The 15,422-nt window shown below is 40.3% G+C and overlaps 1 protein-coding gene across 1 annotated transcript in view; it reads left to right on the top strand.

Annotated features, from left to right (window-relative positions):
• LOC143099421 (E3 ubiquitin-protein ligase rnf213-alpha-like) overlaps nucleotides 1-15,422 on the top strand; it is a 351,714-nt gene that overhangs the window by 193,710 nt on the left and 142,582 nt on the right. Inside the window, exons 24-27 of the mRNA XM_076262416.1 lie at nucleotides 10,442-10,609; nucleotides 12,841-14,323; nucleotides 14,569-14,762; nucleotides 15,040-15,189. Coding sequence (XP_076118531.1) covers nucleotides 10,442-10,609; nucleotides 12,841-14,323; nucleotides 14,569-14,762; nucleotides 15,040-15,189 — 1,995 coding nt within the window. The remainder of the gene's footprint in view (nucleotides 1-10,441; nucleotides 10,610-12,840; nucleotides 14,324-14,568; nucleotides 14,763-15,039; nucleotides 15,190-15,422) is intronic.

Genomic DNA, 15,422 nt, shown 5'->3' with positions numbered 1-15,422 from the left:
GAGGAGTTTATTGGCCGTTTTCAACACCTTTATCGTGCGAGAGGGACGCTCATGGCTTTCTCCAATGCGCCCACAGGCGTTTCACATGACGCATTTGGTACGTGTCCACAATCGCGCCCACCGCGGCTCACATATCCCATGTCCAGGGCCCTTGGAAAGCATTTTAAGGAGAGACCAGGAGGAAAAGGAACAGGAGGGACAAAAGACATGACAGAACAATTATTCAACACTGCCACAGGAGCGGGACAATGCACTAGCAATCATATTGTCCACGCCCCTGATGTGACGTATGTGGTAGGGTTGCAGGAACAAGGCAAGTTGGAGATGTATAGTGTGTGCAGTTAAACAACAGGGTTAACCATGATCCAAATACCGAACTGGTGGACCACCAACATCTATATTGTTTTCTATGGTGTCAGTACAAGTAAACGTATCTGAAAACGAAGCACAAAATGACCGAAAATGACTCAAAAACTTGAGTTCTGAGCTTTCCTCTGAAAGACCAGGCTATCCAAATTAGCCAATATTTCTGAAATGTCAAGCCTCGGCTGCAGTACTGGGTCATCAGTGCCACCATGGTCAAGCTCTGCTGCCACCATCGGATGACTAGGAATCGCACTGTTGACCCCCCCACAGCCACCGCAGCAGATGACACATCCACACAAACCAGACCAAAACTGCGACCTGGCGAAACGTGAGACTCAAGCAAGTTAAGGTCACATAACTGGGTGGGTATTTTCCTGTCGGGGGTAAGAAATGGGTAGTCACACTCCGAAACTTGTCGGAAACTAGAATAAGGCCCAGCAAATTTTGTTACAATACTGGGTGAGCACAATTGCAAGAGACCACAGGAATAAGGTTTCAACAGAGTTAATTCTCCAAGAAACTAAACAAAAGCACACAGGCTTCACTTAAAGGAACACGCCACCCAAAATCAGTAGTAATATGTTCTTACCTTAACTTTCACAAGTTGAGTCATACCTCTACCGCGTCGGTATGTGCACTCAAACGCTCTGGCGTGCGGCGCGAATGTTGCTATGCTAGCAGGCTCTGCCGTAGCCGTAGAGGGAGTAAGATGGCATTAATCAAACACAGCCACGTTTTCCCTACTTAAATACAGTTGCACAAGTAGTTGATAAAAATGTGTAAGGTCACACAACATGAAACGTGATGATTTTCCAAGCGAATAAACAGGAGAACTACAATGTGTGGCGCAATAGCACTGGGAGTACTTCAACCTAGGTAGTAATATTAATTAACACCTAATTGTAGATCCTATCCACCACAGAGTTTAGAATCCATGCTTGATCGACCCCTCAGCCTCCCCCTCCCCTCTGAGCGAGAGAGAGGCACACACACTAGAGATGCGCTGATGGGCTATTACATTCTCTCTTAACATTAAAAGAGGCTTTAGAAATAGACAGTCTATTATATTCTCCACGTGCAGAAAGAGAAAGGTTTCTATCCTCGCTGAATTGCTCAGACTACTGTTTTTCCAATGCCTGGATTTGAGATTCCAAATGTGACAATACTATGAATACTGAAAAAAATGGTAAAACCCCTCAAAAACCATTTTGTGGTCTCCCATAAGATTTGTGGATTGGAGCACTCATGTTTGTTTAAATTGGTAAATTCATGTAATTCTTTTTTAAGTGTGTCCATAAATTCGGAATTATACAAGAGAGTATAATTAAAACGCCTGGGCAGTATGTCTACTTGATAGATTTGATTCAGTAGACCAGGGCTAATGCAAATTCTAGACATTGATTTATGCCTAGAAGAATAAAAAGTATAGTCCTTAGTACTGTCATTCCTAGCTCGCCAGACATCCACCACTTTCACTTCAGTAATAAACTGATTTAGGGCGACAGTGGAAGGAGGACAGGAATTGGACACTGGCGATCGGTCTAGCAAGGGGTTAACTGTTGCATATTACAAATGCACTGCTGTCCTTTCCCAATTGTCAGTTGTTGATAGGTGGGAATCCCCACCTATCAACAACTGACAATTGGGAAAGGACAGCAGTGCATTTGTAATATCAACAAGAAACGCTGCATCGAAATCGTTTGGGGAATAGACAGATGCCAAAATAATCTTTGTAGGCCTACTGTTGACACTAATGACCGCATAAGCGAACCGGCCACTCGCCTCATTTCCTGTGAAATGCACTGTTATCTGTGCTAGTGAGCGGAGCTGAGCGGTGCGAATGTCCCGCTCCTCGCTCAGGTGGCTCAAGCCGAATTGTCACCTTAGAAAACTTAAATCCCAAAGAACTAAGAGAAACGGCAATGTCACTCATAGAACATATATTGTAAAAGATAGCCTAATGTAACACCGACAGTGCAACAACGAACAAGCTTGGCAACGTACACATAAGCCTAAAACTAAAGGGATCAGTGGGATTAATTGCCTAAATAATACAGGTTTAGCATCCAAGTTTTACTTCAGCCTTACTTAAAGCATAGTCGATTTAAACTCACGTTTTCCTTTGCTCTCCGTAGCACACTCATGTTTCCGCAAAATGTGTCTTCTTAAATTCCAAAATAAATCTCACTGGAACAGTGTCACCACATAGTTTTTCTTGCTCTATATTGTTTGTATCTAGTTGTTTTGTAGGAATGGTACGCTTGTAAGCCCTATGACTTTCAGTTTCCTTTCTAAAATATTTACTGACTTCATCCCCAACAAACTCACTGTAACGTGGGCACCCTGGACTATGTGCTACGGACTCTGGGACAATGCATTCTGGGATACGGGGGAGAACTCTGGGGGTTGTTTGTGTGTGTTAATGTATTAATTTACTGTTTCGCTAATGAAGGCGGCGCTTAACAGAAATAGCCTGGCTTGAACTAGCGTAGACTTTCACTTAGGCGTTCCATTAACTCATGTTAGCGGCATCTTGGCCTCGTTTATTCAAGCGAGGTTTAGTTCAGCTTCATCTCTGCTCATGCAAAAGGTAGAACAGTAGACCAAAACAGTGACGAAAAGAGGATATATGTCGTAAAATTAAGACAATACTAGACGATTCCTGTAAAATAGATTGCCTACAGAAATTGGAGAATATTGAAAGCATATATTTAAAACAACAATGCTAATGGTTTGAAATCAATTCCGAGTTTGATTGGCTTCACTCTTGAACACATAGACTATACAGTCTATGCTTGAACAAAACGAGAATGAATAAATAGTATAAACTCAAAAACAACTTTGACATATATTCAAAACTATCTATAGCCTACGTTCTTAGATTAAAAGAATTCACTCCAAATTATTGTCTAGGTGTAGGTGGTCATAAAATAAATTAGTATCAACATGATAGCCTATTGCCATAAGTCCCAAAGTGTTTCAAAATTATCTGAAATGCAAAGTCTTTCAATTCAATTTATGCCTAGTATTTAATCTGTGTAGCACACAGTTGATTTGACATTCATGAACAATCGTTGACACGTGAAGCAGTTTTAATTATTAGCTGCCCAGGCTACAGAATAATTATCCTTTGGCCCAGATATAATATAGATAATGTATAATATACACTGCTCAAAAAAATAAAGGGAACACTTGGTCATATGAGTATAGCATCAAGTCAGTCACACTTGTGGGATATTGATCTGGCCAGTTATGCAACAGAGGTGGTTGTGAATCAGGTTCACCTGCTTTGATGTCAACGAAATTTACTACAGGTGTACTAGAGGGCCAACTATGAGACGACCCCCAAAACAGGAATGGTTTTACAGGTGGTGGCAACTGGTAATTTTTCCATCTTTATCCTTCTTGACTGATTTTTCACTAGTGTTGCATTTGGATAGTGTCAGTGTTACTACTGGTAGCATAAGCCAGTATCTGGAGCCTACAGAGGTTGCACAGGTAGTCCAACTCCTCCAGAATGGCACACCAATATGTTCCATTGGCAGAAAGATTGCTGTGTCTCCCAGCGTAGTCTCAAGAGCATGGAAGAGATTCCAGGAGACAGGCAGTTGCTCTAGGAGAGCAGGGCAGGGTGGTAGAAGGTCCTTAACCCAGTAGCAGGACCAGTATCTGCTCCTTTATGCAAGGAGGAACAGTAGGAGCCCTGCTAGAGCCCTACAGAATGACCTCCAGCAGGTCACTGGTGTGAATGTCTCTGGCCACACTGTCAGAAACAGACTTCATGAAGGTGGCCTGAGGGCCGATGGCCTCTAGAGGGACCTGTGCTCACTGCCCAGCACCGTGGAGCTCATTTGACATTTGCCATAGAATACAAAATTGGCAGGTCTGCCACTAGCACCCTGTGCTTTTCACAGATGAGAGCAGGTTCACCCTGAGCACATGTGACAGACATGAAAGGGTCTGGAGATGTCGTGGAGAACATGATGCTGCCTGCAACATCATTCAGCATGACCGGATTGGTGGTGGCTCAGTGATGGTCTGGGGAGGCATACCCTTGGAGGGATGCACAGACCTCTGTGGGCAGGACAACGGCACCCTCACTGCTCTTAGGTATCGGGATGAAATATTCTGACCCTGTACTGGTGCAGTGGGACTTGGGTTTCTCCTGCTCAATTTTTTTGAGCAGTGTATAATATAATCCATTATCCCAGATATAATATAGCCCACTGGCAAAGCTGTCACTGAACAGCCTACCAAATGTGCATGACCTTTTATCAGCAGTAGACATATGTCTTTCATCAAAGATTATAACTAAAAATGCCATTATCAAGGTGATAAACAATGTAGCCTTAATACTTCGTATGGGAAGCGAACCTGCGAACACGCAGGAATGTAATTCCTTTCCTATGCCGTCTCGCTGCATGTTACAACACCACCATAAGTGACGCAGAGTAGCACGATTCCTAGAACCACACGCATGTGAAGTTAAAACATTTTTAATCGTATAATCTTCATACATTCTTTGGAGCTAGTGAATGTGTAAATCCATGCTTGGTGCACTGTCGGAAAAAACATTTCTATAGGCCTACTTCTATTTTTGAAGTTGTAGGCTACAGGTAACGAGAGCACAGGTTGACAGAACCATCTTTTTCGACTCGTTTTCCGACTGATTGTTTTTTTTTGCAACACAGCTAAATTTAGCTTGAAAGTTAACCTGCTACGGAGCAGGTTAGTTCTGTGGCATAAATTCCCATGGTTACCAAGCTGGGATTCACGTTAACCTCATTAATGGAACGGAATTCTCACTAAAATTAGCGAGACTTATCGAAATAAGCCAGGTTTGGCCTTTAGCGAGGTTGTGTGATCCTTTTTGTGTGGGGGGCTGCGTCCACCCCTGTATGTGTAGTGTGTGTGTGTGCGTTTGACATGCCTAGTGTGTGCTGATTTTGTGGCCTGCGTCCCTGCCCCTGTTTCTGAGTGCTAGCCACTGAAAGCGGCCTCCGCACCTAGCTGCGGCTAAGCCTAATCCGTAACATTACTATGGCAAGTGTCTTTGTTTTGAAATATAACGGTCTTGGTTTCATTATGAAGACATGACTTCTGGGTGGAATTGGGCATGCCTCAGACTAGTGGTGTGAGGGGTGCCGAGGCGAAATTGGAGCTGAACAGAGCGGCCGCTCCGGACTCTAAATTATAAAGAGCTCAGCGCTCCAACAAAATTCCATCCGCTCCGCTCCTCACGCTCCGCTCACTAGCTCTGGTGTGAACTGCAACCAGTCAGAGTCAATAGAACGATGGTGGGCCAACTTTGGCCCGCAGGCACCAAATTGGGCAGCCCTGGTCTAAGCTATATCAATATCGTGAAAGATGTATGCGCACAGATCAGCCCCGTTCATGCAACTTTTTTGTGCATGGCAGCCTTTATAAATGAGGCGGTGAGTCAGGCAAGGTGAAAGAGGCATGTTGGAGTTGAGCCAAGCCTCCTGGTGTCAGTCACATTACTTTTTTGACATATCGGCTGAATCTCAATCTCAATCTCTCCCCTCACAGACTCATACACTTTGATGTGCATCCCCGTGAACTTTTTGAGGGCTTAGGACTGTCCTACGGCAAAATTTTGAAGTGCATTAGGGTAGAGGCCTGCGCGGGACAGATTTTCCAGTCCCGCGCCCGCCCGCTCCCGCAGTGTTCAGTCCCGCTCCCGCCCGCTCCCGCAAAGAATTATGATTTTCAGTCCCGCTCCCGCCCGCAACTGTAATACATTGTCCCGCTCCCGCCCGCAATTCCCGCATGATTCCGACGTTCACCTACTGCTCAAGACAGTTATTGACATTGGTTTGAGGAATTAAACACGCTGCGCTAAGCTGAGCGCATCACTGACGGATCCTTCTCCAAAGTGCATGAAGCGCCTTCGGTGGCACCAGCTGCTTAGGTTTCACAGCAATACCCAGCAAACCTACCAATTTAATCTACAGTGATATTAAGAATAATACATTCTTTATATGCTTCATTACGTTTACATAAGAAATAAAAATATAAGAAGTGATGTTATAATTTTAAACACCGCATAATGCCCTGCCCCCTCGAGCATTTGAGCATAGCCAGCTCACATTACAATTGATTTAGGCTTAAATGCAAACAAGTGAAATGGAGAAAATATTAGCCTACCTTTTCTGAATCCAGAATATTGAAAATATAACATAATCTTAATTATTATTATTTAGGCTAACCATGGCCTGTCGCCCGTGAGGGAGAAAAGACATGGATCGCGCTACAGAACCTCCTTCTCCGTTGTTTTTAGCAGTAGGAGAAACATCGTGGCTGTTGCCTTTGCCAGTGTCTATAGCTTAATAATAGCAATAGGAATGGTAGCTTGATACGGAAGAGCAGAACGGAATCGGAAATGTGTGCGAGATTACACATCTGCAAATCTACATTCAAAAATGTTTATTAATAGATAGGCTACCAAATATAATATCCAGCACATTGTGTTATATATATGATATACATTGACCAATAGGTAATTTATGATTTTATTTTACATTTTAAAACACTTTTTTAATTCGCGGGACTGCCGCTTATCACTGCTCCCGCCCGCACCCGCGCTGTGCGCTCTCCCTCCCGCCCGCTCCCGCAAGGAGCTTTCAATATTTGTCCCGCGTCGCACTGCTTTGCGTTGGGTCCCGCGAGTCCCGCGGGACTCCCGCGGGAGTGCAGGGCTCTACATTAGGGCACACTCGCACCCAGTCTGTGCACTTTCAGTAAGTCGGCAAGGGAATTACCTACAACTAATAGCATTGTGACGTGAAACACGGTTGGAAGGTTAAAAAAAAAAAATCAGTAAACAACTGCCATTAACCCTTTGTAAGGTGTTCCTAATGGTCCCAGGTCTGGTGAACCCACCACATTAATAGGCTTTGAAATCAATACAGCCATAACAATTTATGTAAAAATACTTAACATATTTTGCTCAATTACCAATGATATAGACATAATTTATGGTTCATACTTGCCATTTACCCCTGTGAGATCACATTTATGATCAGGGCTCTACAGTGCGCCCATTTCACTCGCATATGTGAGTAAAAATAATGCGGTGCGAGTGCAAAAAAATATTTAGGCGCACTAGTGCGAATGACTTCTAAAGTCAATGTTTGTCTACGAAATACACTGCAACATTGCGAAACATTACTGGTGCGAACCATAAAATCACGTCGCCAATGCAACATAAAAACTACATCTCCCATCAACGTTAACAGTTTACCGTTGTGACTTGCTAGTTGCTTCTATCAAATTCAAGGGTGCGCAGAAAAAGCAGAAAGTTAGACTAGCCAGCCAAGATGCAAAGAGGAACTAATTTCTTCAATCCACCGAATTCATCGGATATATGAGGAACAGCAGTGTAAAGATACATTATGTAAGTTAAGTACAGAACTGACTGTGCCCCCAGATTTTTGTCTGTGCTCCTAAATTTCTTAACTTAGGCGCACAAGTGCTCCTGGAAAAAAATGTTAGTGAAGATATGATCATCTTTGTTTTTTGTGAGAAAATTAGGAAATTCCATTATACCGTAATTTCCCAACTAGCCACGGCGTATACATTGATTTTGCTAAATTTCTTCAGATATATGGTTAATACAGTTAATATGGTTTTAATATGTTTTTTTTTTTTTAACTTGCATAAAACACTATCTTGCGGCTTATACACAATGCAGCTAATACACAGGAAATTACTGTAAAAAGGTGAAAAAAAAGATTATTGATCATTATTGGTGTTTATTTCTTAGAACTTAATCAGAACAGGTGAAAGTGATTGACATGTAACTTTGTGTGGGAATAGCATGTGCAGAAAGACAACATTCCTGTACACAGACACCTACACTCAGAGAGACATGCACACATACACAGACAGACACACACATACACAGCAGGCCCAGTTAGGATGAGGACAAAGTTAAGGAACATAGCACCTACAGTTATTACACTCGGGTCCAGTAGACCCTGAACACCTCATACAGTATGTAATAGTTATGTGTAGGGGGTGTACCGTGTGCAGTCATTGAAAATAAGTTATTTTTTATGTTCTTCATGGAAAATGAGCCAAGGCCAATGAATTTGAGTTAAAATAAATAATAAATAGCATAATTTTTCTTTTAGCAAACATTGAAAACAGGTCCCACAGACCCGAACACCTTACAAGGGTTAAACGAAAACAGAAATGTGTCTGCAATTCGTTTTTGGAGTTGTCAATTTAATGATAAGTCACAGGTACTGTCCCATTCCTGTTACTAGCTTTTTGAACCCTAACAGCGAAGCTACACCAGGCGCGTAACTGAAGCGTTGTGTTCGCGACACGTAAAATCCATTTTAGATGAATGGTCTATTTTTTTTCGAACGTACGCGCCGCTATCACGTCTGGTGTAGCTACTTCCATTGATTATAGTGAAAGCTAATTGTTGCAGCAGATGCAACGTGAACGGAACGCTTCAGTTACGTGCCTGGTGTAGCTCAGCCCTTACACCCTCGCAAATTTGATCACTTACGACGGATGTCATTTAAGCCTTTGTGGGTTCAAGGATTAGACTTATGGCTGAGACCAGGATTCAGCCATTGTCTCAAGGATAGGTAGAAGGATGGCATCATATTCATTCAACCTTTATTTATTCTCGGAGGGTCATTGAGGGAAGCCCTCATTTTCAATGAAGCCGAGATAACAGAAACAATGAAGTAACAAAATGTAAAAAGAGAGAGAGAGAAAAAAAGTATAGGTATAGGTCTAGGCCTATAAATAAAATAAAACAAAGTAAAATAAATAAATAATAAGATATACATTATAGAGGAGGGAGGGGAAAAATACATAAAATCTTAATAATAATAATAATAAAAAAAAAAAAATAATAATAATAATAATAATAAAGACATTTACTTAAAACAGGTACAAATTGACATAGGAAGGTTTGTGATTACAGATCTGAACTGATTATAGGAAAGTATAGAGCTCATTTTTATATTACACTGAATATTATTCCAGGAAGTAGGGGCACTATAACAAAAGGCCGACTTTCCCAACTCAGAGTGGATACGAGGAACCTTGAGCATCAAACAGTCATTTGATCTGGTCTGATAGGGACCAGAATTCCACACAAGCATGTCTGAAATATAACCTGGTAATTTCCCAACAATACCTTTGTAAATAAACAGATGCCAATGATTTTGTCTCCTCTCTGTCAAAGATGACCAACCCACCTTACCATAAAGGACACAATGATGAGTGCTATAGCCATCACCAGTAATGAATCTCAGGGCAGAATGGTAGACTGAGTCCAGGGCTTTAAGTGAACAAGCAGTAGCATTTTTATATATCACATCACCATAGTCTAAAACTGACATGAAAACTGCTTCAACAACTTGTTTCCTACTTTCCATAGGGAGGCTGGCTTTGTTTCTGTAGAAGAAACCTATTTTTTTTCTCAGTGTTTTTGCTAGGATGGCTATATGGTAGGTAAATGTGAATTTTTCATCCAGCCAGATACCAAGATATTTGTATTCAGAGACTCTATCAATCCTTGAACCAGTTACCGTAGTTATTTGCATGCCATTAACCTCGGTGTTCCTTGCTCTACTAAATAACATAAATTTGGTTTTCTTCTCATTTAGAACTAATTTAAGATTAATGAGAGCTTCTTGAAGAACATTAAATGAAAGCTGGAGATTATCAATTGCAAGTTGAACAGAGTCAATATATAAGTGAAGACCGTGGTGACGGTCTGACTGCAGTCGAAACAGATCTCAATTGACTCGAATTGGATAAAACTCATCTACAAGAAGTTCCCAACTGTATTGACTTATTTTTATCACAGCCTATGCCCCGCATGCCAGAGATCCGCATCGTACCGGAATACTTAAACCCCTGTGGATTGAGGGGTTTGCAAAACCAAGTCTCTTCAGATGTAAACGACCCTATGTATAACCCTGAGGAACCTTTGTTAAATTCTTTTTTTATCTCTTGTGAACACTTGTGAGTGCAAGGATGATTCAGTCAAATAAAAGATCTTCATTGATGAAATTAATTTCAGGTGAAACTGGATGACAGTATTTCCTTACATATTGGAGAAAAATCTTCAGAAAACCAGGGTGTTCAGTATAAAATATACAACCTGTCACAGCTTCAAGAGCTTCAAAACAAGCTGATGCTAATCACTGCAACTGATGAACAGACTGCCTCCATCTCTCAGTATGTGGAGGTAAGATTAACTTCAGATTCAAGATGAGATGTGTGAACTAATACTATATACAGTATATATTATATATACACACACACTACCATTCAAAAGTTTGGAGTCACTTAGAAATGTCCTTGTTTTCATCATTAATGTTGTAAATGACTGTGGCTGATCTTTAATGCAATATCTACTACGTAAGTATACAGATGCTCATTATCAGCAAACATCTATCTATTCTATCTATAAAGCAAGAAGCGTCTTTGTGTCTTGCTGACCGTTTGTCAGACTGACCTAAGATTTCATATGTGGCTCGCGCGTGGCATAAAGGTGTGCACTCTCGATTTTGAACGCATATTTCAAAATATGCTTATTTACGTAGGACGTTTATCGCTGCACTGCACTGTTTCCAATTGGCCCCCTTGGCTGTTGTAGAATCAGTGTAACCTACGGACTCGAGTGGCTTATTGCTTTTCTAAAACTGTTACTATAATACCTGGCAAAGTTCGTACAGCAACTAGAAATATAACAAGTTATTCCTAGATAATCATTCTTCTGCCAAGAAATATATTTCCTCTATCTGAATGGTTGCCAAGCAACATTGAGATGCAGCTACTTTAACTTTTGTATCAAGTTGTGGTAGCGCTGTAATATAGAATGAAATGCGGTCAAGGTGTATGTTTATGCTGGATTTTACAACGCATCAAACAGGATTCAGCCAATCACAATCAAGGACCGGAACTATCAGTTTTAGAATTACTTTTTCCCATTATTACTTGCTTGAGTGGTTGTAGTTAGCCCTACCCTATTCAACATCGTCACTTTCCACAGGTGTATAGAATCAAGCACCTAGAATAAGCTTAGATTATGAATGCAGACTGCATGGTGCGTTACGTTACTCATTGTCGATGGTCATAACGTTATAGCTTCTACCGTACAAAGCATGTCCTAATTAAGACCTACGTAACATAGTTTTGAATGAAGTTTCTACGTTAAACGGTTGAAGCTGCATTAAATATGTTAGAAGAAGAAGAAAAAGCCTAGGAAGAACTGCACTGTAATAATAATAATAATAATAAGAAGAAGCCTAGGAAGAACAGTACAGTGCATTTTCATGCACTGTAATAAGAAGCCTAGGAAAAACAGTACAGTGCATTTTCATGCACTGTAATAATAATACATTTCATTTGTTACATAGCGCCTTTCAAAGCACCCATTAATTAATTTAATTGACATATGTAAGTTGCTTTGGATACAATTGTCTGCTAAATGAATGAATGTAAATGTAATCTTTACAACTCATTTGAAAATGTGTTGCGAGGCATAGAAAGTCCTCGCTTTAGATGAGCTCACAAAATATCATTAACTAACCACTTGCAACTCCTGAGTTAATTATGAATTATAGTACTAGGAAGTGGTTTATAAAATATGTATCCAAATCCTAACTAATCATTAGTGCATAATATATAACAACTGTTAAATAATGAAAATATTACTTCATCAACAAAATATAATTGCATCATAATTAATTATTAACTATGTTTATGAACATATTGTAGATACAGTATAGGCTTATTTACTATGAATAAACTATTCATAACTGTGTGTACAAATGCTTTACTAATGAGAAATAATAATAACAACAAACCATTTACTTATAGTTTCCAAATAATGAATTGTGTGTAGTTATTATAAAGTGTTACCTACAAGTCTAATCTCCCCTGATATATTCATTGATGTGTTGTGCTATGTTTAACTTCAAAGTAATATACAATAGTGCCCCGGGCAGTTTGTTGTGACACATACAGTAATAGTAACAAGAGTATTTGACATTAGAAGTGCAAAGTATCCAGCCCCATGCAGGCAGTTCAAAAAGGAAACTTGCAGCCTATTGTGCAGAAAAGGAGTGCTAGGAGGACACATCGGAATGTGAGCATAGCAACTGGTTCTATTTTACAGCGCCTAGCATGACACTTCATTCCAGTTCTTTTTCTGACAAATCTTTCTTGCACTCCTTTTTAGAGGCTGGATATTTTATAGTTCTAATGCAGCTGCAATGTCAATACTCTGGCTAGTACTATTTCATGTCACAGCCGTGTAGCTGTATCTGTAGAACAATATCCCTCTGTTAAGTTATGACAGTTAATATGAGACTGTGTTTAGTCTACACAAAAGTGATGCTGGTTAAAGGAATAAAAAATAAAGCTATTCAAAATAAGAATTACTTTGTTATCAACATAACATTCTACTTTCAGGTCTTGGAACAAATACTACATGCTGGAGAGCTGCTAATTAAACTGACTGAAGCAGGCCATATTCTGTTCACAGACTGGGCTCTTACAGCTTATTGTTTTGAAAAACATGAAGTCAAAGTACGTATTGACTTTGGACTTACTGGCATGACAATCACAGGACATGGGAAATTGCTTGAGGAGCTCACTGGTGTATGTAAAAGTATGCAGGATTGCCTTGAGAAGTGGCTAACCTACACAACAAAACACAGAGATGAGTATTACTTCCTCAATTACTTCACAGCCAAACAGCTTGTGACACTGTGTTGTTCAGTGGCAAATTTGCGAAAAGATGAAGAAGTCGCTACAGGAGTACTGAATATGCTGTCCTTCATAAAGAAGAATGTCACCGAAAAGGACCTGAGAGATGCTTTTGCTGCAGCACTCAAAGCGCCATTGCTATGTTCAGACAGGTTGAATCTGCGATCACCCCAGATTCAAGATTATCTGGTTAAATTCCCAGAACTTATTGAATATGTTGTTCAAGCTGGGTACACTGAGGATGCTGCCAAAGCAGCAGTCATGCATTGCAAAAGAGAGGAGAAAGATGTGGAAGATTTTCAAGTGGATGAAGAAGCTGTGATGGAATGTGTTTATGAATACAGCATTGATGATGACTGGGTAAAAACATACAGTAAAGACTATGAGGAAGAACGAGAAAATGTTTTTCAGAACCAGATGAAATTCAGCGGGGGTTGCTCTCCAGAACAAATGCAAACAACATTTTCAAAGGAAGAAATTAACGATTTATTTAAGAACTTCACTTCCTGTAAAGATAAGATCACTATACTGTGGGAGACCTACAGTGGAAAACTATCAGGACTTGTGTCAGATAAATATGCAGGGCTGGATCTGGTAGGGGAAACCCTGAAGCAGTTGGCAGAAACCGAGGAAGACACAGTTCAGAGGAAACTTACACGCCATCTAGAAAGAGGCAGAGCAAATCTCGTACCTTGTAGGGATGTTGAGATGTTGCCCCAATGCCTGTCTCTTTACATCAGTGAGGAGCAACCTCTGCCAACCTTTGATGAAATTCTGATCTGCACCTCTGAGACGACAGCAGAGGATGTAGAGTTGATCATCCGCAGAGCAGTGCAACCAGGGAGCAGACACGAGAAAATCTACTCGCTATTGAATGCTGACAAACTGAATCATGAGGTGTCTAGAACATTAGAGTTGTCTTTTTACCACTTCTCCCAGAGTCAAGATCTCCCTATGGCAAAAGATTTCAACTTTGTCATATTTTGCAATGCAAAAGCCCATTTCAGCTATGTTCTAACAGCTTTTGATGAGTACAGAAGAGCAGTGCCATCCCAGAGCTATGGAGAAATTCAAAAGCTGCTGAGGGAGAAGCATACACTTTCAAGTGAAGTTGGATTTACATCCATCATCCAAGAGCAGTTTCATCAAAGCATCAAAATGATTGTGTCCGCCAGAGCTGGTATGGGTAAGTAGGGGGACAGGGAGCATAATAGAAAGTTCATGAAAAAAAATAATCACCAATAATGAATCTCTGATGTACAAGGTCGCTTGTAAAATGTTAAGTATGACATCTCCAAAAAAAGAATGTCTTTCTAAAAGCAATGTTTAGAATCAATGAAAATATACAGACAAAATAAAATATTATTACTTTAAAGTTACACACAATGAAAATGTTAACATTGAATGCAACATTGTTTGTTTATGCATTAGGAAAAACACTGTTTGTGAACAACCTTGTGAAACGATCAGTGGAGAAACTGAAAGGCCAGGAATTCACACACAAAACCATCAGTCTCAATGAATCAGAGATAAAACCAGGGTACATTTTTGAACAGCTGAGACAATATGAAGACAAGCCAGAGGATAAAGTTCCAAGACTCTTCCATTTTGATGTGCCTCCAGTGGTATGTTTCTATAATCATTTGCATAATCATTTGAATAGACTAACCTGAAATACATGGACACTTCAGAAACATAAAACATTTCCTCGAAGGCCAACACATGCATTATGCAGGTAACACAGGAATGAAAAATATTTGTCTGCTATTTGTTTAATGAAAACAGCTCAGGAGTGTAGCTTCTGCCATGTGGCCATTCATTACATTGAAAGGCACTAGTGAACACTTGTTCATTTGTGAGGCTCCTCTATGAATGACTACTTCATGACTCTTTACCTTTTAGGTGTGTAAAGGACTCTACTCATTCCTTGTTCAACTGTTCGTGCTGAGATGTTTCCAGAGCACAGATGGATCAATCTGGAGATGCAAAGACTGCCACCTCTACTTAGTGGAGTTTACAGAGAGGAAAGCTACACAAAGGGAACATGCAGAGGTTCATTGAGATACACACACACACACATATATATATATATATATATATATATATATATATATATATATATCCCTCTTCCATATTGTTTTTTCTGCTACAAGGGAAAGTGATCAAATCTGAACCATAACAAATTCTGATAACTAATGTACTGGCTAGAGTATATTGAGACGTCTCTGATAGTCAAGGTCTCTTGCATATGAGAACACAATTTTTGTCAGTTTGTAATTATGAAT

This window comes from Alosa pseudoharengus, unplaced genomic scaffold, assembly GCF_046254945.1.
Source record: "Alosa pseudoharengus isolate Yale_2024_CS ecotype anadromous, Long Island Sound unplaced genomic scaffold, YU_APseudo_1.1 YU_APseudo_1.1_scf_28, whole genome shotgun sequence".
NCBI lineage: Eukaryota > Metazoa > Chordata > Actinopteri > Clupeiformes > Clupeidae > Alosa > Alosa pseudoharengus.
The sequence above is the reverse complement of the archived record's forward strand: the minus strand, read 5'-3'. Positions and strand labels throughout refer to the sequence as shown.